This window comes from Microtus pennsylvanicus, chromosome 11 (assembly GCF_037038515.1).
Source record: "Microtus pennsylvanicus isolate mMicPen1 chromosome 11, mMicPen1.hap1, whole genome shotgun sequence".
NCBI classification, from domain to species: domain Eukaryota; kingdom Metazoa; phylum Chordata; class Mammalia; order Rodentia; family Cricetidae; genus Microtus; species Microtus pennsylvanicus.
In genome coordinates this window covers 93066127-93091490 of record NC_134589.1, presented here as the reverse complement: position 1 = coordinate 93091490, position 25364 = coordinate 93066127, and the positions used below count along the sequence as shown (strand labels likewise).

The 25364-nt window shown below is 52.6% G+C and overlaps 1 protein-coding gene across 2 annotated transcripts in view; it reads left to right on the top strand.

The window, feature by feature from the left end:
* Srl (sarcalumenin) overlaps positions 1 to 24183 on the top strand; it is a 45691-nt gene extending 21508 nt beyond the window's left edge. The window contains exons 2-7 of one of the 2 annotated variants that reach the window (XM_075941840.1): positions 1676 to 3073; positions 5667 to 5768; positions 11164 to 11259; positions 15832 to 15948; positions 17168 to 17401; positions 21087 to 24183. In XM_075941840.1, coding sequence (XP_075797955.1) covers positions 1676 to 3073; positions 5667 to 5768; positions 11164 to 11259; positions 15832 to 15948; positions 17168 to 17401; positions 21087 to 21898 — 2759 coding nt within the window. In that variant the 3' untranslated portion in view covers positions 21899 to 24183. The remainder of the gene's footprint in view (positions 1 to 1675; positions 3074 to 5666; positions 5769 to 11163; positions 11260 to 15831; positions 15949 to 17167; positions 17402 to 21086) is intronic. The other variant, XM_075941841.1, reaches the window with a different exon arrangement.
* Positions 24184 to 25364: the final 1181 nt, after the last annotated feature.

Genomic DNA, 25364 nt, shown 5'->3' with positions numbered 1-25364 from the left:
CTCAGAGGACTGTCAGTTTCTTTAGGTTAAAACAAATTCCTACCACAGATTCTTCTCAGAGACTAGGAAGATAGAACGGCAGGCGAAGGAATTGGGGCAAGTAATATTCAGTTCCCTCATCCTGCTGAGACTAAGGAACCAGGAATTCTTACTGGTTTCCTCATGTAAATGTAGACTTCTTCTAGAACTTTCCGTAGGGCAGGCAAGGGTCTTGATTGCTGAGAACACACAATTAAGATCCATTTTGCTACCCAGGATCCAGAAGCATGATCCTGGAAAGAGGGTGCATGCAGTCAGGGACTGGGATCCCCACGAAGGTTCTGGTGTCTCCTGACTACCTTGTGAGCTAGGAGTCGGCAGTTCTGTGTATCATTCACCTCTTAGCCACATGGTGGTCGTGCGTCTGTGGTAAACCAAAGACCATCACTAATTTGGGTATACAATCTGCCAGGCAGGACAAGCAAGCTTACAAACAGCTGTGCATACTAGTGTGCTTGGGGTGAAGTTTTACACATTTGTATACAGGGGTCCTCTAGAATTGGTGACCCGCAGCTCCCCATCCTTCAGGAGCTGACACAGGTTGACTAACTGTGGGAGCTAGTGAGAAAACACCCATTCCTAATGGCTGGAGACTGCCCCCGCCTTTTGAGAACCGGCGAGGGGTGGGATGCCTGGAGACAGGAAGGCTTCTTACTTCGATGAGGGAAGCACCAGGCTTTCCCTTAGAGGGGCTGTCTTCCTTCCCTTCCCGTGGGCTTGCAGCTTTTCCTGCAGGCCTCCTCTTTAAGGAGCTCCCAGTTTGTGAGGGAAGGTCAGAAGGGATAGGTCTAAGCTTCGCTTCCACCCCATTTTCCAAAAATACCCAGCTTGACCCTTGGTGGCAGTCTCTGGCACAGACTGGGACCATGTTTGTTCTGTTCTCCCCGTGCCCTCTGCTCTGTGGGTACAGCCGCAGGACCTTAGAAGGGGATCCCCTCAGAAGGGGTTGGCTGAGGCCAATGGGAAGCCCAGGCCCTACCCATTTTGGATGTCTCCTCCTCAGGCCCTGTTCCCTCTAATCTGAGGTAGAGAGGCCAGCGAACGCCTGCCCTTAAGGGGACAGGCTTAGATGTGTGACTTAATAAAGCTGAGAGCCACAAGTAATCCCCTAAGTACTTTGCCTTGTAACCTAAGATTATCTGGCCTGCAAACACCTGTTCTCGCTCCTTTGCTGATAGCAGTATAAAGAGCTTGCTGGTTAATGACTCTAGGAACTGACAGGGAGAGGAATGCACGAGCATTTGTCCCATCTTGGAACATCTCCTCAGGAGCCAGGTGGCACGTGCCACGCCCGTTGCAAGGTTGAGGAAGGACTGGAAGAGCTCACAAAAGTTTCTATCCATATATAGTCATCAGGACCTGGGGGAAGGCTTGAAGGTCAGGGTCAGGCTTTGGGGGTTCTTGAGTTACTACAGCAGCTGACTCCCTTCGCGGACAGAAAGTCAGTCCTCTAACTCCTGTAGACCCCCAGAGGCTCGGAGGGAGGCGTGGTCCAGAGGACCCAAGTTGGGAGGCATAACTTGGACGCCAGGCACATATGGTGCTCTCTGCCGTGGGAGCTAGCCTAACATAGACTCTAGAGAAGCAGGGCAAGTGCCAACCCTGTGAACTGACCAATCATGTTCTAATCATTTAGAACTGCAAGTCTCTGCTGCGGGTGGCACAGAAGATGTTGGCAATTTGTTGGAGAATCATTTCTCTGCTGGAGATGCAAGTCTAGAGGAGAAAGAAAGGGCGCTTTATGCAGATGCGGCCCCTGGAGACAAGAACCTGCTCCTTCACTACCCAGACGGCAGGGAGGCTGAGAGCTTGGAGCAGACACCAGCAGGGGCCCCTTCCACTGCCAACGGCCAGGGCTCCGAATCCGAAGCTAGCCTGTCTAATACCTCAGCTGCAGAGTCAGCTCCATCTGGGGATACCGAAGGGCATGGGGAGGAAGAGAAGGGCCCCGCAGCAGCAGACACCCTTCCTCCAGGAGGGGTGGAGGGGCCAGAAGAAGAGAGGCCAGAGATTGGTTCCGGAGGGCAACCAGGACAGGAGGGGACTGCCAGTGTGGGGGCAGAAGTACAAGAAGGGAGTAGTGGGATCCCTGGGGAATTCCAGGGACTCTTAGGTGGTAGCCCCGTGGAAGAGGCAGCAGCAGGGACAACAGCCACCCAGGTTTCCCCTAGCGTAGAGGGCGAAGAGGTCTATACAGTGGAGGCAAGGGACAAGGGCAACACAGGGTCTGGTCACCACTCCGCAGAACTGAATGGAGTCCAGGATGCCACAGTTGCTGGAGATGAATCAGAGGCTGATATGGCTGCAGAAGCCAGGGAGGGGGCAGAGGACCAGCCCCCGGGCCACAGCTTGCGGTCAGAAGAGGAAGCCACTGACCTAGATGCAGTCTCTGACAACACGTCTTCTGGAGGAGAGGCAGGAGAAGCTGCAGAAGGAGCAGCTGACCAGAGCCAAGTCCTTTCCTCTCAAAAAGAAGTCGAGGCTAGCCCAGGGTCTGGTCACCAGCCTACAGAGCTAGTTACAGCCCTGGATGCCACATCTGCTGGAGAAGAATTAAAAGCTGAGGTGGATACAGAAGCTGGGGAGAAGGTTGAGGACCAAGGGGAGCCTAGACCTAGCCAGGAGGCTGGCTCGGCTATAGAAGCCAGTGAACAGTCTGGGGACACCCAGGGTTCCAAGGACAGGGAGACAGAGAACTACTCTCCTGAGGCCCAGGTATCAGGGACGCCTGAGGAGGGCCTGGCTCAGGCCTCCTCTGAGGAAGAGGGTGATGAAGAAGGAGGGGCTCCATCTAAGGAGGAGTCTGAAGAAGACAGCGGTGATGGAGCTAGCTCAGAAGAAGAGGGAAACGGCTCTGGGGAGGCTGGGGAGCCCCAGGAAGCAGCAGGAACCACAGAACATGAGGAGGAAGGCATCCAACTTGATGTGGAAGATTTGGACGCAGGGTCTGAGGGTGGCAAGACCCAGGATACAGAGGCGGAGGCATCCAAAGAAAGACAACAGGGCAGAGGGAATCCTGTAATTGCTCACCAGGGTAGGAATTCATTCCTCAAGGCAATCCCAGATGCATTCTTTACATTCTTACACATTCTTGTACATTGTGGGACAAATACGGGGTGTGTGATAGCCCTCGGTTAGTTCTGGGTGTGATAGGCAGGGCCCTGTCCCTCTGATCAGCACAGAGAGCCCACGTAGGCAGTTCCTTAGCCACCCAACCTTTAGTGTAGATGGATCTAGCAGGAGGCTTCGGAGGGACCTGACCATTTCTGACCTGTATGTGACTACCAGCACAGACAGGAGCCCTCTTTAGAACTGGTAGATGTGGGTCAGCCTTAAGGACAAGGGAACTGATGTCAGGTTTGCAGTCCTGAGACTGGCTGGCGGAAGGAGGTGCAGGGAGTTGGCGGGGCAGGTTAGGAAGCACAGGCACTCTTCTTCCATTGAGTCTGCTGGCGAAGACTTCCGGCATAAGGTGTGAACGTCAGGAATCGGGGTCAGGATGATGGTGTGAGAGCCGAGGCTGAATGCTCTCAGATGCCCCTTTAGAGTAGGATAGCCCTCAAAGGACAGGGAAGGAGGAGGGCTGGGGCTGATGGGGGTGCCATGGTCAGGACTGGCAGACCTCATGCTGTATGTGTGGATAGAACAGAAGGTGCCTTGTAGGGCACAGGCTGGGTCCTGCTATGACTATCACGTTTCCAGGTGCCCTTCTTACAGATTTCCTTAAGCCATTTCCCCCTTTGAGACAGGAGTTTATGTATTCCAGGCCAGGCATGAACTCATTGTGTAATAGTCAAGGCGGCTTTGAGTTCCTGATTCTCCTGCCTCAGCCTCGAGGTTACAGCCACGCACCACATGCCTGACTTCTTGTGGAACTTAGTGGACTTTTTGTGCTCTTTATGTACTTACGCTTTCTGTAAGGAGCAGTAAGCTCTTCCCCTTCTCTCTTTCCTAATCTGACCTGGGAGCAGAAACTGCAAGAGACGCTGCGTAAGACATGCAGATACTGGCCTCCCTCTACCCCACAAGCCTAAGCTACACCCTCCTAATCTAAGGTCCCTGAATAGGCAGCTTTGCTAGAAATGAGTGACCTCAGAGACCAGGGAGCATGAACAACATCCTTCCCAGGACTCATCAGGTATGGGTGTCTCTTGTTTGCTCAGTCATCGGGACAGCTGACCTGTGTGTGACTGCCAGCACAGACAGGTACAGTCACACACCTGCTTCCTTCCATTTCCCATCAACACTATTCTGATGAGATGTTCCCTCAATTGGCCAATGGCTTTCTATGCCCTGGGGATAAAATGCGAGCCCCTGTGGCGGTCTTTAAGTCAGCTCCTGGAGCACCTGGGCCACTCCTTGCCAAGCACCCTGTGTGGCCCAGCACAGAAAACTACTTCCTTTTCTTTACTATCTCCGGCGCATCAGCAGAAGTCAGGAAGTCAGGAAGGGTTTTCTGCCCCCTCCCACCTCACCCCCCAAATCTGCAGACATTCTTAGGCCCTCAGAGCTGCTCTAGCTTCCTTGCTGCTCAGAATTACCACATTTTAAAGACAGCTCGTCAGCTCGTTCCATTAGGCTGTAGGATGACTCGCTAAGGACAGGAGCCATGCCTGTGTAGGTGTCCCTGGAGTGCCAGCAGGACATTTGGCACCTGACATGTGATATGTGTTCAATGCATTTATTTTATTTTTTGAAATAAGGTCTTGCTATACAGCCTGGACTGGCTTAGACCTTGAGAGTCACTTGTCTTGGCCTCTTGGTTGCTAAGATCATTCATAGGTATGTGTCACCGTCACCACACTCTAGGCTCAGCGCAGTTGAACAGATGACTACAGTCAACGGGGTGGGGTGATAGTGTCCCAGTGTCCTCGTTTGTTTTCTGTTGTGACAAAACACTGACCAAAACAACTAGGAGAAGAGAACGTATTTGGCTTATAGGTTACAGTCCATCTCCTTGAGGGAAACTGAGGCGGGAACTGATGCTAAGGTCATGGAGGAACACTGCTTACTGACTCGTTCCCTCTGCTTTGCTCAGCTAGCTTTCCTACAGTAATTGAGGCAATCAGGACAGTTCTTCGAAGGAGGCTCCCTGCTCAGGCGACACTAATGTGTGGCCAGCTGACACGGAAACCAGCCATCGCAGTCACTGAAACGCTCACTGCCCAGCTGTGAGGACCAGAGTTTGATCTCCACCTCCTGTGTAAAAAGATAGGGGTGGTGCTGGGCTCTTGTAAGTCCAACACTGTGAGCAGAGACACACAGATCCTTGGGGATCAACAGGCCAGTCGAGCCTAGTTGGTGAGTAATGACAGACCTCGTTAAAAATAAAGACAGGGAAATAAATCAACAAGGTGGATAGATCTGGAAGAATGACATCAGAGATTGACCTCTGACCTCCATGTAGTCCCCCACACACGTGCTCATGCATGCTCCTGTACACTTCTACATACATGAACACACACATAGATCATGGGTCTTGAAAGTTGTATTTACATTTCAAATTCATCCAACTTGGCAACTTTGCTGTGTCTACCTGAGGCCCAGCTCTGCTCCATCTCTGTGAGGCTTACAAGTCTACTGGTTTAGATTTGCTCTGACCCTGCACTGTCTGCTTTTCTTTCCAGAAGAGACGGAGGATGTGAGTGAAGAGGCTCCCATGAGGGACCGCTCCCACATTGAGAAAACCCTGATGCTGAATGAAGACAAGCCAGCTGACGATTACACAGGTGCCTGGGGAAGGGGCTGGGCTGGGATCCAGGGCACCAGAGCTCTGTAGTGCTGAGGCAAGAGGGCACCACAGAGAAGAGGAGAACCCTGGGCAAGGGGGGTATGTGAGGTAACTCTGTGAACAAGGCCAAGGATGGGGGACAAAGAAGATAACCAAGCAGAGGGCACAGTGTCAGAACAGAGGGTGAACTCTAGAGCATTCATCTGTAGGGTGCACCCCACCACCCCACCACCCCACCACCTTACCACCCCACCACCCCACCACCCCACCACCCCACCACCTTACAACCGCACCACCCCACCACCCCACCACCCCACCACCCCACCACCTTACCACCCCACTACCCCACCACCCCACCATCCCACCACCTTACCACCCCACCACCCCACCACCCCACCACCCCACCACCTTACCACCCCACCACCCCACCACCCACCACCTTACCACCCCACCAACCCACCACCCCACCACCCCACCACCTTACCACCCCACCACCCCACCACCCCACCACCCCACCACCCCACCCCACTACCCCACCACCCCACCACCCCACCACCCCACCACCTTACCACCCCACCACCCCACCACCCCACCACCCCACCACCTTACCACCCCACCACCCCACCACCCCACCACCCCACCACCTTACCACCCCACTACCCCACCACCCCACCACCCCACCACCTTACCACCCCACCACCCCACCACCCCACCACCCCACCACCCACCACCCAACCACCTTACCACCCCACTACCCCACCACCCCACCATCCCACCACCTTACCACCCCACCACCCCACTACCCCACCACCCCACCACCCCACCACCTTACCACCCCACCACCCCACCACCTTACCACCCCACCACCCCACCACCCCACCACTCCACCACCCCACCACCCACTACCCCACCACCCCACCACCCACTACCCCACCACCCCACTACCCCACCACCCCACCACCCCACCACCTTACCACCCCACCACCCCATCACCCCACTACCCCACCACCCCAACACCTTACCACCCCACCACCCCAACACCCCACCACCTTACCACCCCACCACCCCACCACCTTACCACCCCACCACCCCACCACCCCACCACTCCACCACCCCACCACCCACTACCCCACCACCCCACCACCCACTACCCCACCACCCCACTACCCCACCACCCCGACACCCCACCACCTTACCACCCCACCACCCCACCACCCCACCACCTTACCACCCCACCACCCCACCACCTTACCACCCCACCACCCCACCACCTTACCACCACACCACCCCACCACCCCACCACCTTACCACCCCACCACCCCACCACCCCACCACCCCACCACCTTACCACCCCACTACCCCACCACCCCACTACCCCACTACCCCACCACCCCACCACCCCACCACCTTACCACCCCACCACCCCACCACCCACCACCCCACCACCCCACCACCCACTACCCCACCACCCACCACCCCACCACCCCACCACCCACTACCCCACCACCCCACTACCCCACCACCCCACCACCCCACCACCCCACCACCCCACCACCTTACCACCCCACCACCCCACCACCTTACCACCCCACCACCCCACCACCCCACCACCCCACCACCCCACCACCCCACCACCTTACCACCCCACCACCCCACCACCCCACCACCCCACCACCCCACCACCCCACCACCCACCACCTTACCACCCCAACACCCCACCACCCCACCACCCCACCACCCACCACCCCACCACCCACCACCCCACCACCCACCACCCCACCACCTTACCACCCCACCACCCCACCACCTCACCACCCCACCACCCCACCACCTCACAACCCCACCACCCCACCACCCCACAACCCACCACCCCACCACCCACCACCCCACCACCTTACCACCCCACCACCCCACCACCCCACCACCCCACCACCCCACCACCCACCACCCCACCACCCACTACCCCACCACCTTACCACCCCACCACCCCACCACCCACCACCCCACCACCCACTACCCCACCACCTTACCACCCCACCACCCCACCACCCCACCACCCCACCACCCACTACCCCACCACCTTACCACCCCACCACCCCACCACCCACCACCCCACCACCCACTACCCCACCACCTTACCACCCCACCACCCCACCACCCACCACCCCACCACCCACTACCCCACCACCCCACCACCCCACCACCCCACCACCCCACCACCCACTACCCCACCACCTTACCACCCCACCACCCCACCACCCACCACCCCACCACCCACTACCCCACCACCTTACCACCCCACCACCCCACCACCCCACCACCCCACCACCCCACCACCCCACCACCCCACCACCTTACCACCCCACCACCCCACCACCCCACCACCCCACTACCCCACCACCCCACCACCTTACCACCCCACCACCCCACCACCCCACCACCCCACCACCTTACCACCCCACCACCCCACCACCCCACCACCCCACCACCTTACCACTCCACCACCCCACCACCCCACCACCCCACTACCCCACCACCTTACCACCCCACCACCTTACCACCCCACCACCCCACCACCCCACCACCCCACCACCCCACCACCTTACCACCCCACCACCCCACCACCCCACCACCCCACCACCCCACCACCCCACCACCCCACTACCCCACCACCTTACCACCCCACCACCTTACCACCCCACCACCCCACCACCCCACCACCCCACCACCCCACCACCCCACCACCTTACCACCCCACCACCCCACCACCCCACCACCTTACCACCCCACCACGCCACCACCCCACCACCTTACCATCCCACCACCCCACCACCCCACCACCCCACCACCCCACCACCCCACCACCCCACCACCTTACCACCCCACCACCCCACCACCCCACCACCCCACCACCTTACCACCCTACCACCCCACCACCTTACCACCCCACCACCCCACCACCCCACCACCCCACCACCCCACCACCCCACCACCCCACCACCTTACCACCCCACCACCCCACCACCCCACCACCCCACCACCCACCACCCCACCACCCACCACCTTACCACCCCACCACCCCACCACCCCACCACCCCACCACCCACCACCCACCACCCCACCACCCACCACCCCACCACCCACCACCCCACCACCTTACCACCCCACCAACCCACCACCTCACCACCCCACCACCCCACCACCCCACCACCCACCACCCTACCACCCTACCACCCCACCACCCACCACCTCACCACCCCACCACCCCACCACCCCACCACCCACCACCCCACCACCTTACCACCCCACCACCCCACCGCCCCACCACCCCACCACCTCACCACCCCACCACCCCACCACCCCACCACCCACCACCCCACCACCTTACCACCCCACCACCCCACCGCCCCACCACCCACCACCCCACCACCCACTACCCCACCACCTTACCACCCCACCACCCCACCACCCCACCACCCCACCACCCCACCACCCACCACCCCACCACCCACCACCCTACCACCCTACCACCCCACCACCCACCACCCTACCACCCTACCACCCCACCACCCCACCACCCACCACCCCACCACCCCACCACCCCACCACCCACCACCCACCACCCCACCACCCACCACCCCACCACCCCACCACCCCACCACCCACCACCCCACCACCCTACCACCCCACCACCCCACCACCCCACCACCCCACCACCCCACCACCCCACTACCCCACCACCTTACCACCCCACCACCCCACCACCCCACCACCCCACCACCCCACCACCCCACCACCTTACCACCCTACCACCCCACCACCTTACCACCCCACCACCCCACCACCCCACCACCCCACCACCCCACCACCCCACCACCCCACCACCTTACCACCCCACCACCCCACCACCCCACCACCCCACCACCCACCACCCCACCACCCACCACCTTACCACCCCACCACCCCACCACCCCACCACCCCACCACCCCACCACCCACCACCCACCACCCCACCACCCACCACCCCACCACCTTACCACCCCACCACCCCACCACCTCACCACCCCACCACCCCACCACCTCACCACCCCACCACCCCACCACCCCACCACCCACCACCCCACCACCCCACCACCCCACCACCCCACCACCCCACCACCCCACCACTGTCCTTGTGGAGGGAGGATGGTTAATAAGAATCCATCCTATCTGCTTGGATTTTAGTTTACAAACTCTTTCATATTTATGTTTTACTTCGCCCCCACAATGACTCAAGGATTCAATGATGGTTTGTTATCTTTTCTTGATTGATTAACCAGCCAGGCACAGATTAATACAGCAATTTGCTCTTGGCAGAGCCAGAGAATGGCAGTGCAAGGACTAGAACCTTACTGTTCCGATTCTTGCTCCCCATCCTGTCCTCTTGTGCTACACACACCCCACAAAGTTCTCAGTTGCATCCTAGGTTTCTGCTCCCCCAGAACATAGGGCATGGCTAAATCCCCCAGGAAGCATTGTGCCACAGGCCTGCTGGGCATCCGGCTTCCTTATGCTCTAGACCTTGACAGCACAAACAGAGCACAGACGTGAGATTCTCATCTCCCAAGGACAGAGTTTTCAGCCAGGCTGAAAGCACCCTAGCTTTTCTGGATGCACCATTGAAGTGAGGAAGGAAGAGAGTATTAGGTTTCGATTTAATTATTCTTGAGACAGTGTCTCATGTAGCTCAGGTTGGCCTCAAACTCCCTGCAGCAGAGGATAACCTTGAACCCCTGATCTTCCTGCTATCACCCCTTAGTAGATATTGTAGGTGTGTGCCTACACACCTGTTTTTTTTTTCTTTCTGTTTTTATGGGACTAGGGATTGAACTCAGGTTTCTGTGCTCGTGCATGACAGGTAAGCACTTTACCAACTGAGCCATATACCTGCCCAAGAATAAGTCTTCTATTATTATTATTATTATTGAGACAATGTCCCACTATGTAACCTGGTTGCTTGGAACTTGCTGTGTAGACCAAGATGCTACGGGAATCACAGAAATCCAGTCACTCTGTCTCTTGAATGCTAGGATTAAAAGTGTATAACATAGTGCTCGGCCAAGAATTAGTTTTTGCTTTGTTTCTTAAATACATCAGGAGGTTTTGCAGATTGGGTAGGAAAATGTTTTTTTGTTGAGGATTTATGAGGGTGGGATGGGGACCAATTCCTTCCTAAACACAATCCTGTCACGATCTTGGACTGCAGTGACTCTCCTCACAGGCAGAGAGAGACTCTTTCAGGGTGTGAGATGGCCCTAGAGTAAGGAGCAGCAGCAGTGTGTGTGTGTGTGTGTATGTGCGTGTGTGTGTGTGTGTGGCCTGCCTGATGCTCACTCCCTCCTCCTTCCTCCCAGCGGTACTGCAGCGGCTTCGGAAGATCTACCATACGTCCATCAAGCCCCTGGAGCAGTCTTACAAGTACAATGAGCTGCGACAGCATGAGATCACAGGTACAAACAACATCGCGACCCTGAACTGGGCTCTGGCCCACGTAGGCTCACGAGATTCATGTGTGGTCTGTGCTAGGACTCCAGGAGGAGCGGAGGACAGGAACTCAGGCTTCGGAAGTGGTCTTTCCTAGAGCAGTGAGTGCTCAGTACTCTAAGAGGGTGACAGGTTTCATTGTCAAGCACTTTGTCTCAGCAGTAGGCATTTTAATTTCCAGGTGTAAGGCCTGTTAGATCCCTCCTGGGCTCACACACTCACACATACACATATACACTCACACACATACACTCACACACACATACACATATACACTCACACACTCATACAGACATACACTCACACACACATACACATGCGCATAGACACAAACACAGTTTCTTTCTTGATCTTCAATCTAATTCTACTCCAGGAAACACTCACTCAGTTTCTTGTTAAATTGCTCAAGACTACAGGAAGTAATAGAATCTTCCAGACAATTACTCCGTATCTATGAGCATAGAAATGCCTTTTTCTTCTTACATACACGGAATCATATTATACCAACTGTGCATACATGTGTGTTTATACATATACATGTATGTGCATGCATGCATGACTCTCCATTATTCTTTATTGAGGAATTTTGGCCCTGTCTTCTAAGAACACACCAGGCTCTGTACAACCAGTATCTAATTTCCGAGGGACAATAGGTGCTTACCCTGTTCTATTTTTTTTTAAAAATGGGGCTAGTAGCTGTGAGTGGTGGCTCACACCTTTAGTCCCAGCACTCAGGAGGCAGAGGCAGGCGGATCTCTGTGAGTTTGAGGTCAGTCTGGTCTACAGAGTGAGAGCAGGAGCTTAAAAAGTTATCCCTCCCCACACATGTGGGGCTAGTGAGGCGGCTCAGCAGGCAAAGGTACTTGCCTCCAAGTTCCTGAACTCCACATGGTAGAAGGAGAGAATCAGCCCCTGAAAGTTGTCTCTGACCTCGTACACACACCACACTGTGCACACTTACACACATGCAAACATCATTATGTACACATCAGATAAATTAAAAAATGTAGTGCTCCAGGACTGGGCATGGTGGCTATGCCTGGACTTCCAGCACTGGCCAGGCGGAGGCAAGAGGATCGCTGAGCATTTAAAGCCAGTCTGGGCTACAGGTGAATTCAGACCACCCTCAGCTTTAGAGTGAGAAGCTGTCTGGGAAAAAATGAAATTAAAACATTTCAAACACTAGTATAATTACTGTATGTTTTGTGCATAGATATTTGTAGGGCATGTTTTGTTTGCTTGCTCGCTTGTATTTAAAATACTACAGTAGAGGGGCCAACAAGATGGCTCAGGAGGTAAAAGCACCTTCTTCCAGCCCTGATAACCTACAAGGTGGAAGGAGAGAACCAACTCCCACAATTTATCCTCTGGAACATCCCAGCTCCATAAATAAATGTTTAAAAAATTAATATGGAACATTATAATTGATTATTGTTGCAAATTCTCCTTGAAATAGTCTAATCTGCACTCACAGAACGTACCAGACAATTTGTGCTCCACCACAGTTTGCCAGTTTTGAAAGTGTTACTCATTTTTGCCATGCTGGGGCTACACCTCAGACTCCAGACACGCTAAGGTGCCCCGTCACTGTGACTCCAGACACGCTAAGGTGCCCCGTCACTGTGACTCCAGACACGCTAAGGTGCCCCGTCACTGTGACTCCAGACACGCTAAGGTGCCCCGTCACTGTGACTCCAGACACGCTAAGGTGCCCCGTCACTGTGACTCCAGACACGCTAAGGTGCCCCGTCACTGTGACTCCAGACACGCTAAGGTGCCCCGTCACGGTGACTCCAGACACGCTAAGGTGCCCCGTCACGGTGACTCCAGACACGCTAAGGTGCCCCGTCACTGTGACTCCAGACACGCTACGGTGCCCCATCACTGTGACTCCAGACACGCTAAGGTGCCCCGTCACTGTGACTCCAGACACGCTAAGGTGCCCCGTCACTGTGACTCCAGACACGCTAAGGTGCCCCGTCACGGTGACTCCAGACACGCTAAGGTGCCCCGTCACTGTGACTCCAGACACGCTAAGGTGCCCCGTCACGGTGACTCCAGACACGCTAAGGTGCCCCGTCACTGTGACTCCAGACACGCTAAGGTGCCCCGTCACTGTGACTCCAGACACGCTACGGTGCCCCGTCACTGTGACTCCAGACACGCTAAGGTGCCCCGTCACTGTGACTCCAGACACGCTAAGGTGCCCCGTCACTGTGACTCCAGACACGCTAAGGTGCCCTGTCACTCTCCTATAGCCACAGCTAATCTCACCCCTGTTTTAAAGCTTTCATAATTATTTTTTTCTTTTCGGTTCTGGGGGTGGAACCCAGGGCCTTGAGCACCCTAGGCAAGTGTTCTACCACTGAGCCATAACCCCAACCCTTGTTTTAATTGTGAATGATATCACAAATCTCTCCCTGTGTCACTCGGCAATTTCCATAATATCCTAATGCCTATTGAGTAGCTGTGGTATCTGAGGGCATAGATAGCCCCGCTTTACAGAAAGGCACCTAACGCCAGGTAGTGCTGGTTGCCCCGGCCGTGACGCTGCCGTCAGGACTGTGATTCTCTTTCTTTCCTCGGGGATACTCTGTTCCGTCACTTCCCCCATTCTCACAAGCCTGCGAGCCAGCGGTCCTCTTCTGCTTCTCAGAGGACATGCGGACCCTGGTATGAGGTCACGGAATCTCCCAGTGGCTTTCTTTTGTCCTCTGCATTTGCCTTCTCTCCCTGCTCTGACAGCAAGAACGGCATGGCCCTCCTGGGGAAACTCCAGACTTAAAGCCTCAGTGGCCAAGAGGTTGCCAACTGCCCCAGGACCGGTTCTCAGCAAAGGCCAATTGGCTCTTTTATGGCTTCCCTTTCTGAACTTGGCTTCTCCGCCCTAATCTCTTGCCAGCTTCCTGCATGACCCCTAGCCTTCAAGCTTATTACTGGCCTCCCACATACGTCCACGATGCCCCCTGCTGTGCAGAGTTGGAACAGCAGCACCCGGAAGCCCTGTCTGAGAACTCACTGGCTTTTTGAAAGTCTCTGTTACTGGACGTACCCCTATGGACCTGCTCATCATCTTGTCCCCAGGCTGGAGGGCCTCTCATGTTTATTTGCAGGCAGGAGGGAAGCGGCCAGGCCATGGATACGTGCTCACCATGCACGAGACACCATCTTCCAGGACTTTATTTACCTCAGAGAAACAAAAGCCATGCACCCAAAAGACAGGCACAGAAGGGCAATCATACTATATACTGTAACAAACGATGACCTGGGATATCTAAAATATTGATTATACACACCAAGACAGTTGGGAAAATGCCAGCAATTAGCAATGCTGCTCAGTGCAGCGGCAAAAGAGTCCAGGTGCTCTGGAGGCTGAGGTAGGAGAATTCCCGGATTCTTGAGCCCAGGACTTTGAGATCATACTGGACAATATAACATAACCTTGTCTCAAAATAAAAAAAAAATAGAAAAAAAAAGCCCCTAGCATTAGTTACATACTAGAGAGGGTGTTAGGGCCCAGACAGAGTGGGCCATTTTTACTTCAGACTTTGGAATCAAAACACTATACAGAATTACAGGAAATAAATGAAAAAGAAGTTTAAAAAGGAGGCCGGCATTTTGAGGACTATCTGCAGATTCAGGAAGGCCAAAGTCTGGAGAACGTAGGTGTGCAGTAGACACCATTCAGAAAAGAACTGAGAGGAGCAGAGTCAACAATAAGACAGATCATTTCTCTGTCCAAAGGCTCTCACCCTCTATTTAGCCCCCATTTATTTTTATTTTACGTTTGCAGTACTAGGGATTGAACCCGGGCCTCACACATGCTATGAAAATGCTCTGCCCCTGAGCTCCCTCCAAGCCCCCATCCCTATTTTTGAAAACACTAAAGAATTCCGTTTTCTCCCAGCTGAGTAGCCTTGGTAGGGTGTGCTTCCCAGCATGGCGTCAGGGAGGACCTTGGTCTCAGTGCCCAAGTATTTAAGGATCCTAGTTTTTAGTGCTTGGTTTCAGACCCTGGAAGGCTTTTCGTGAACTTTGGAGCAGGATATCTGAGACTAGAATGTTTGAGCTTGAGGTGGGGATTTGGGGAGCCACAGTGGAGAGGAGGGGGAGCTGCAGAGCCTGGAGCGTGGATGGATCTCACTGTGCATGCCTCTTCCATGTCCTTTCTCCTCTTGTTCTTGGTCTGCAGAGCAAAATCCAGTCTTTCTCAGTGTGAAGATCCGCCCTTTGCATGACCCATTCGTCTCTAGATTTAGGCAGGAGACTGCGCCCAGCGCTAGCACTGAGCCAGTATGTATTAATCCGCTTGGCTCTTCCTTCTGGTGCAGGCAGATGTGCCAAGGATCTGGAAAAGGTCAAAATGCTCCTGGTGTCTTTTGAGCGAATGTTCTCGTAAAGCAAGAAAGTCACTGACCGCTGCCCAGCTTGATCCACAGGGAAGACAGTGGGGGTGCAGGGTGCTTTGGGGAGCAGGGCTGCTCCTACAGTAAGGACTGATGCTAGCTCACTTCCGTTTCTAACTCTTGCTGTTGAAGATGGAGAGATCACCTCCAAGCCAATGGTGCTGTTCCTGGGACCGTGGAGCGTTGGCAAATCCACCATGATAAACTACCTCCTTGGGTTAGAAGAAACTCGCTACCAGCTTTATACAGGTGAGAATCTGGGGGGGGGGGAGTGATTAAATTGTTAAAGCAGATGAATAATCAAAGCACTTGTATGCCCTTAATAATATAAATGAAAATGACCTGCAAGAACCAGCAGTTCTTCCGCCTCCATGGCAGCATTATTCATAAAAGTCCCAAAGTAGAAACAACTCCGGTCCACTGCTGGACGAAGGAATAACCAGACTGTAGCCTGTGCAGCCAGGGGAGCGCTAGCTGAGAGAGGGATGCTGCATGGCCGGGGACACGGCACAGTGGGTAAAGCGCTTTCTGTGCAAGCCTGATGATTTGAAGTCAGGTCCCTAGGATTCAAGAAAAAGTCAGGTAGAGGCCGGGCGGGATGGCACTCGTGAGGCAGAGGCAGTTTGAGGTCAGCCTGGTCTACAAAGGCTCCAAAGCTACAGAGAAACCCTGTCTCAGAACAAAAAAAGGGGGGGGGCAGCTGAGTAGCAGATGTGTCTGTGATTGCAGTACTTCTACAGGGAGATTGGAATAGGAGATAGGAGAACCCTAAAAGCCTGGAGGCCAGCTAACCTGGCCTGTGTAGCAGTGATAAGGTAGAAGAAGGTGAGAGTACCCACAGTTGTCTGCCTTCTGACCTCCACCCTTGTGCCATGGCAAGTGCATGCAACACACACACACACACATGCACACACAGACACATGAGCACACACACATGAGCACACACACACATGAGCACCCATGCACACATGTGTGCACGCACACACGCATGTGCACACAATACACACAAACACAGACAGAAAGGAGTGAAGCATGCATCATGCTGTCAGAACACATAGGATACATCCTTGCCACAATATGAATAAATCTTGAAAATGTGCTAATAAAACAAGCCAGGCACAACAGCACAGATATTGTATGATTCTACTCACATGAGGTGCCACAACAGGACAAACTCAGAGGCAGAGAAAGAATAGAGGTTGCCAAGGAAGGAGAAAGGAGTTACTACCTAATGTAAACAAGAGTTTCAGCGTGGGAAGATGATAACTGTTTTTGGAAAGTGAGGACAACTAACTGTTTGCATGATAATGTAAATATTTTAATGCTATAGGTTTAAAGATTAAAATGTAAACGTTATGATCTGTATATTTTGGCACAATCAGTCCTTTCCAAGACGTCTTCCTGTACACCCCCCTTCCGGAAGTCTGTTTCTCACTGGTTGCTTTCCCACCTCTCACTGTGGATGCAGGCGCTGAACCTACCACCTCCGAGTTCACCGTCCTTATGCATGGGCCCAAGCTGAAAACCATTGAGGGCATCGTCATGGCTGCTGACAGCGCCCGATCCTTCTCACCTCTTGAAAAGTTTGGCCAGAATTTTCTGGAGAAGTTGATTGGCATTGAGGTTCCCCACAAACTTCTAGAACGAGTCACTTTTGTAGATACACCAGGCATCATTGAGAACCGCAAACAACAGGAAAGAGGTAATTTATGGGCCTGGAGATGTGCTCAGAGCGAGAGCACGGGACCTGAATTCACACCCTTACCACCCATGTAAAAAGTGAGGCATGGCTGTGGTGGCGCACACCTTTAATCCCAGCACTTGGGAGGCAGATGCAGGTTGGATCTCTGTGAGTTCCAGCCCAGCCTGGACTACAAAGTGAGTTCCAGGCCAGTCAGAGCTGTTACACAGAGAAACCCTGACTCAGAAAAACCAAACATGTAAGGCATGGTTACCTGTGCCTTCAACGCCAGTGTTGCAGGGTGGGCATAGTTGGATCCCTGAATCCTGGAGCTCTGTGGCCAAGCCAGCCTAGCCAAAATGAGAGGCCTTGTCTTAAAGAAATAGGACAGAAAGTAGTCCTCCTCCTCTCAATGTATACACACTTGTGGGCACACTCACCTTCACACACACACACACACACACACACACATACACACACACACACACTTCTGGACAGCAAGAGCTCTGTCTTTGGACACTGAGCAGCAGAGGGTGGCAGGCCAGCAGAGGAACAGGGTGGTGAATGTTTGAGATGAAAAGATGCTCTTCACCTCCACCCCTTCTCACTGTTGCTGTGGTAACCACTTGGGAACTCAAGTGTCATGTTCTCTGCCTCCTAAAGGGCTGCCTGATTTGGAGATGGTCAGTAGCTTCCTAGGGGGAGTACTAGTCTTCCCTGTAAGGTTCTGGAGATGTCCAAGCTGGGGACTAGCTGTCTTTGGGTTCCCAGTCTACCCTGAATAGTGGAAGGCCTAGACTAATTGTATCCCAGTGATTTATACTTGAATTTGCTAACCTGGGTCTTGGGCATGGGCTTATTCTGTTGAACATGATCTACATCTTTTCTTACTCCCAACACCTGCTTTGTTGGGCTTGCTTTAATCTAAACTTTATTATCTAAACCCAGCCCCTGCCTGCCTCGGACGCAGGGCATTGCTATTTGGGCCTGGTAAGCATTAGGCTGTATCATAGGGCATTGGATACTGCCATAGCACAGGGCTATCTGCACTCATGTGTCCTAACCAGGGCAGTCATAGTAATAAGTGATCAAATGGCAAATCTCAGTTTATGGTTATGACGCATTTGGGTTATAACTGTGTAGGTGGAGTTTTTTGTAGGGACTTCTGACTCCCCAATAAATGCTCAGAGACTTATCATTAATTATAAATGCTCAGCTGATAGCTTAGGTGTGTTACTAACTCGTAACTTAAATTAACCCATATTTCTTATCTATGCTCTACCGTGTGGCGGTATCTTTTTCAGCATGGCATATTCATCTGGCTTCTTCCACCTCTGTCCGGTGACTTTGCTCCCTTTTTCCTTGCACTCTCTTTTTGTCTGCAAGTCCCACCTACCCTTTCCTTGCCTAGCTATTGGGCAGTTAGCTTTCCATTAACCAATGAGAGGAATTAGTATTCACAGAGAACAAAAAGATTGTTCCACAGCATAACTGAACCCTGATTTATTGACAATAATATAATTTAGTTATGATAATCATATTAGGCCCTACTATAAATCAGATAGCTTTATATATTGGCACCAACTCCCATGGTGTAATGGTTAACGCTCTGGACTCTAAATCCAGTGACCTGAGTTTGTATCTCAGTGGAACCTGTTCCTTTAGGAAGAGACCTGGTCCGTTGTTCTCATCAACTCAGACCATGAAACCCAATATAAGTGGGCTGCCCATGCTGCTTCAGCACTGCTGGGGGCATGTTACACTTCACTTAGCTCTATACATTATTTTATTGGTTAAAAAAAAATCAGTGTTTTTGAAACTCTTTGTATTAGTCATGGTTCTTTGGAGAAACAGAACTTACAGAATGAATCTAATAATCTATCTATCTATCTATCTATCTATCTATCTATCTATCTATCTATCTATCTATCTATCATCTCTCACCTCTATATACGATAGATATGTCATATTGCTCTCTATCTATCTCTACATATAGATATAAAGGAAATTTATTAGAATGGATTATAAGTAACTGTTGTCTACTAACAGAAAATCCAAGAATCCAGTAGTTTTTCAGTCTGCTAGGCTGAATGTCTCAGCTGGTCTTCAGTACCGCTGGACTCCTGAAGAAGTTGGCTCTAATGCCAGTGAAGGCATGAACTTGGCAGTGAACTGGAGGGCAAGCAGGCAAAGAGAGAAAGCTTACTTCTTCCGTGTCCTTTTTATAGGCTACCAGCAGAAGGTGTGGTCAGATTAGAGGTGGCTATTCCCATCTCAAAAGATCAGATTAAAAGTGGGTCTTCCTACCTCAAATGATGCAATTAAGAAAAGTCCCTCACAGGTGAATCCAGCCACTCAGGTTTTAGTTCATTCCCTATGTAGTCAAGTTGACAACCAAGAAGAGCCACCGCAGTGGTGTTCCTTGTCGTCTTGTTTTGTAAATAAGAACACAGCCGGTAAGAAGAATTACTATAGAGCGAACCCCTGTGTGGCTGCAGATTTAAGCTGCGTCTTTCCTGTCTGAAGCACAGTAGTTTTTCCATCCTGTCTGTCTCCCTTATTATTTTTATTTGTTTTTGAGACAGCTCTGGCTGTTCTGGAGCTTGCTATGACAACCAGGCTGGCCTTACAGAGATCCTCTTGCTTCTGCCTCCTGAGTGCTGGGACTAAATGCATGTGCCACCACATCCAGCCTAACACGGTAGTCTTTAAGTTAGCTTTAGTATTACTGTTCTTTTTGTAATTTTTATAGCTTATGACCTAGAATTTAAGAGCAGTGAGCATCCAGCTGGTCGGTCACTAGCCCAGGTCTAAGGCAGACACTCAACCCTCAACCCACATTTTTTCTCCTGAAGTCACACATCCCCTTTCCTTCTGACTTCTGGATAGTTCTTTCAACATCTTTGCCATTGTCCTAGATCCTTTTCGACATTTGGAAAACCACTTGCTTTTTTCTTTTAAAATTTTTATTACTTTTTAGCTGGACGATGGTGGAGCACACCTTTAATCTCAGCCTTCAGGAGGCAGAGGCAGGCAAATCTCTGAGTTCAAGGCCAGCCTTGTCTACAGTATGAGTTCCAGGACAGCCAGGGCTATACAGAAAAACTCTGTCTCAAAAAACCATTACCAAAAATAAAATAAAACAATTGTCTTATGTGTATGGGTGTTTTACCTGTATGTATGTCTGGACCATACGCATGCCTGGTACCCACGGAGGCCAGAAGAGGAAGTTGGCTCCTCTGAGACTCAAGTTACAGACAGTAGTGAGTGGCGTGTGGGTGCTAGTGACAGAACCTGGGTCCTCAGAAAGGGCAGCCAGTACTCTTAACCAATGAGACATCTCTCTAGCTCTGTATTTTTCTTTTTGTTGCTGCTTTTGTTTTTGAAACAGTGTCTCAGCCTGGCCTTGAACTGAAGATCCTCCTGCCTCTGCTTCTCAGAATGATGGGATTGCAGGAGTGCACTACCACACACTGCATTAAAAAGCTCCACTTTGGACAAATACTTCACTTCACCAGGGATTCAGAGCCACTGTATTTTAAAGCATGGGTCAGACTGCTCTTGATTAAAGGTTGACAAAAAGCACGAGACAATACTCACTGGTCTCTAGAAATCCAGGAGATTGCCAGTGCTTGACTCTGCTCAGGGAGGTGCAAAGGGCTTTGTGTGTCCCACTTAGGTTGACTTCTCATTCCTGTCCTCCAAGGCTACCCCTTCAACGACGTGTGTCAGTGGTTCATCGACAGAGCCGACCTCATCTTTGTTGTCTTTGATCCCACCAAGCTGGACGTGGGCCTGGAGCTGGAGACACTCTTCCGCCAGCTGAAGGGACGGGAGTCCCAGATAAGGATCATTCTGAACAAGGCCGACAACCTGGCCACACAAATGCTCATGCGGGTGTACGGAGCTCTCTTCTGGAGCCTGGCCCCACTCATCAACGTCACAGAGCCTCCACGGGTTTATGTCAGCTCCTTCTGGCCACAGGACTATAAGCCCGACACCCACCGGGAGCTGTTCCTCAAAGAGGAGATCTCTCTGCTGGAAGACCTGAACCAGGTGATTGAGAACAGGTTAGAGAACAAGATTGCTTTTATTCGCCAGCATGCCATCCGTGTCCGCATCCACGCCCTTCTAGTTGACCGCTATCTACAGACTTACAAGGACAAAATGACCTTCTTCAGTGATGGGGAACTGGTTTTTAAGGACATTGTGGAAGATCCTGATAAATTCTACATTTTCAAGACCATCCTGGCAAAGACCAACGTCAGCAAGTTTGACCTTCCCAACCGTGAGGCCTACAAGGACTTCTTTGGCATCAACCCCATTTCCAATTTCAAACTCCTCTCTCAGCAGTGCTCTTACATGGGGGGTTGCTTCCTGGAGAAGATTGAACGGGCCATCACCCAGGAGCTCCCTGGCCTTCTGGGGAGCTTGGGGCTTGGGAAGAACCCAGGTGCTTCTAACTGTGACAAAACAGGTTGCGGTGAGGCCCCAAAGAATCGCTATAAGAAGCACTAGGTCATGTTCAGCCATTCTCGGGGCCCCATGGGTGAATGAGCTTGTGTCCTAATCGTCTGAGAAGTCCCGGTTTTTAGCCCTTTGAGCCATACTGGTGACAATCAGTCTGAATTGGAGATTTGGGAGTTCATTGAGGCTGGTGAATCAGGGAAGGAACAAGGGAGGAGAGTGGAAACTGTGAATTATAGTCTGCTTGTCTTATTGCTTCAGTTAGAAGGCCTGACACAGGCTAGTCAGGCTTCCCTTGTTTTTCCTGGGTCATGTCTTGGAGGGACAGAGAGCAGCTAACTCCTAATGAATACTAAGATAATGAGGGTCAAATAAGCTAAACTCAGTTGAAGTTTCCCAAGCAATAGAGGGTTCTCAGGTCAGTGTCAACTCCTTTCACACAAATCTTTTGTCCGTTCCCTATCTCTCCTCAGCTCCCTCCTAAGTTTGGGTGGATTTCCAGCAGTGGACAGTCTCTTGAGTCTGGTCTTCATGAACTTGGAACCCAGCTTTGGAATCTTCTTCCTGTCTTCCCAATGGGTAGGGCATCCAGGACACTAAAAGCTTTCAGATTAGTGTTGGCCGGCCTCTCCAGGTATCATTTCATTGATGTCTCAGTTGGAGAGCTCAGCTCAGTTGGCCCCAGAACGAGGGTGACTGAGTGACGAACTCAAGTACTCTTCCTCCTGGAAGTGACTTACATGAATGTACTGGAAGGGCTCAGGGCTTAGTTGGTTTGCAGTGTGTCTTTGTCTGTTGCATGTCTTGGAAAACTCAGATCACAAAGGTGTTGATTTCAGAAAGGACATGGGGACCTTGCTCCTTCCTGGTCCTTGGAGGTTTCTCTGGACAGTTCCCTCTCCCAAGTTTCAGGGAAAACTGTTTCTACAACTTCTTTGTGGGAGCACTTGACAGAGGACATGTCTCCTCTGGTTCCCAGAAGTGTGGCTTCTCCTTCCCCTTCTCCATTCCCTGATGCACCAATATTTCCCTTTGAGAGAAATTCCCTAGACTCAGAACCAGCCCCAGCCCCAGCCCCATGGCATTGGTGGCAGACAAGGCCTGAGGTTCAGATCCAACCTGAACTTCTGCAGATGTCCACTGAGTGCAGTCAGGACCGTCACATACCAGTGAGTGTGCATTTGTGTGTCCACTGTACAAGAGAGAGCTAGGACAATGACAGACTCGAGGGCACAGAGAGAGGACTCCTGAGAGTCGTGCATGGCAGAATACGCTGCCACCTTGGAGCGCATGGGGGCATGAAGCCTTGGGAGGATGAAGAGCTTTTGGATAGAGCAGGTCAGGTGAAGGTCAGACTGTCTTGAGGGCTTCCTTTGAGCACAGCTGGCTGGGTTTTTTTTTTTTGTTTTTTGTTTTGTTTTTTTTTTTTGGGAGCAAGCTGTCTTTGCTTTTGCCTTGATTTTGAGGCATGGGTTGGGATCCACCAGTACCAGTGAGTCATCTGGAGCAGAAGGAAGGTTGAGCCAGAGCTGTTCCTTCTGAGGATCAGGTAGGGAGTAGAAGCAGATGGGTACGCGGTAGGGCTACATAGAGAACTTCAGTTTAGGAGTTCATGTCTTTGAGCACTTAGTCTGGTGCCGGCTGGGAGGGAGGGGAGCTGCTGCCTTGGCTTCCCACAAGTCACACGCCCCAAAGCTGCCAGGACACTGTTCCTTCCATAGGGTCATGCATGGAGCCTAGTAGCTCGGGCAGATGAGCTGCAGTCTACCTTTTCCCGTTAAAATACGCATCAAGCCCAAAGCTCCTCTCATCTCTCCAGTACTTATTCTCTGGAGAGACTGTCCCTCCCACCTTTCCCCTTCATGCTGCTCATGCCTGAGGGCTTTGTGTAGCAACTCTGCTTTCCCTCAGTGCAGTCGGGGAGCTGTCCTAGCTGTCAGGGCCTGCATGCTTGGTGGGGAGCAGGTGAGCCGAGGCAAACACAGTCATCCAGTATTGGTGTTGGGGGAGGGGCACTTTATCAGGGTCACTGTCCTTCTGGGTTTTCCTCCATCTTTTTCTTCTCTGTCTCCATTTTGCTCCTCTCCTCACTGCCCGCGCCCACCCAATTCACTTTCCTCTCCTGCCCACGGGCTGCTGACAAGCCAGCACAGGGGTTAGCACCCATCTTTGCCCAGCTCTGCAGAGATGGGTTCTGAGCAGGATTCTGACTCCAGGGGGAGATTCTGAGTGGAATATCCGTGTAGGTGCTGGGACAGTGGCTGACCTTTCCTGTCTTCTTTCCATCCTGGCTTCGTCAGGGAGGGCGTCTCAATAAAGTTCCAATCTCTCTTCAACACCTTGTCCCTCTCAATTGTGTCCAGCCAGGTGAATCTCTTAGCTTCCTTTTACCCAGCAGAGTAGACTCATTTTCAAGTTTCTGGGGGATAGCTTGGAAATTTGTAAACGTCTGCCCTTGTTTTGCATGTGTGCTGGTACCTCTTTTGGTGGTTTCTCTAGCACCAAGCCTCCTGGTGCGGAAGATAACTCATTCACAGCAGGCAGTGAAGACGTCAAAGCCCACTGCTGTATGGTAGGAAACACAAAGAACCTTCCCCTCTGCAGCACCTCACTTCATTATTTCTGACACCCAGAGTAGTGTCCCATTTGAAAAGGGATCACTGGAAGTTTCCATCCTCAGGTCCTTCACCGAGCAGCTCAGATAGTGTATAGCAGTAGGGTGCATTTCCTCTACCTGACAGCTACCTCATGATCTCTACAGCCGTGATGGAGTACGGCCTGTCAGAATGGTAAGGGTGGCCGCCTTCCTCTAGCTCTCCCAGAAATTGGCCATCCCTCTACGTGTGTGGACATGTGTATTTTGAACATGTCCCAACTTCCTGAGCCAGTAATCACCCCATATTTCACTGTTTTCGGTGTCCTGATCAGATCAGAGTTCCTTTAATTTGGAAGCGTTCTGCTCTGGGGTCCTCCCAGGAGGTTTCATGCCATGGTGTAAGGCGAGCTTGAAAGGGAAAGATGGGGGCCCTGGGGAAGAGGTGGAAGGTTGGAAAGAATCCAAAAGGGAGATCAGGGCCACAAACCTAGGCCACACCCATAGTTATGCCAGGAAAGGTGCCAGTCAGTGGCCAAGGCCAATGTTTCTGGGTTCTCTGGCTTAGGAGGGGTTAATCCTCGGGCTAGAAAGTGGGCCATATTCTCCCATCCTCATGTGATCTTGGACATCTTTGAACAAGTGAGCACCCTGACCTGCTCACCCGCTGCAGCCCGACCACCCTGACCTGCTCACCCGCTGCAGCCTGAGCACCCTGACCTGCTCACCCGCTGCAGCCGGAGCACCCTGACCCCTGACCTGCTCACCTGCTGCAGCCCAACCACCCGACCTGCTCACCCGCTGCAGCCTGAGCATCCTGACCTGCTCACCCGCTGCAGCCTGAGCATCCTGACCTGCTCACCCGCTGCAGCCTGAGCACCCTGACCTGCTCACCCGCTGCAGCCTGAGCACCCTGACCTGCTC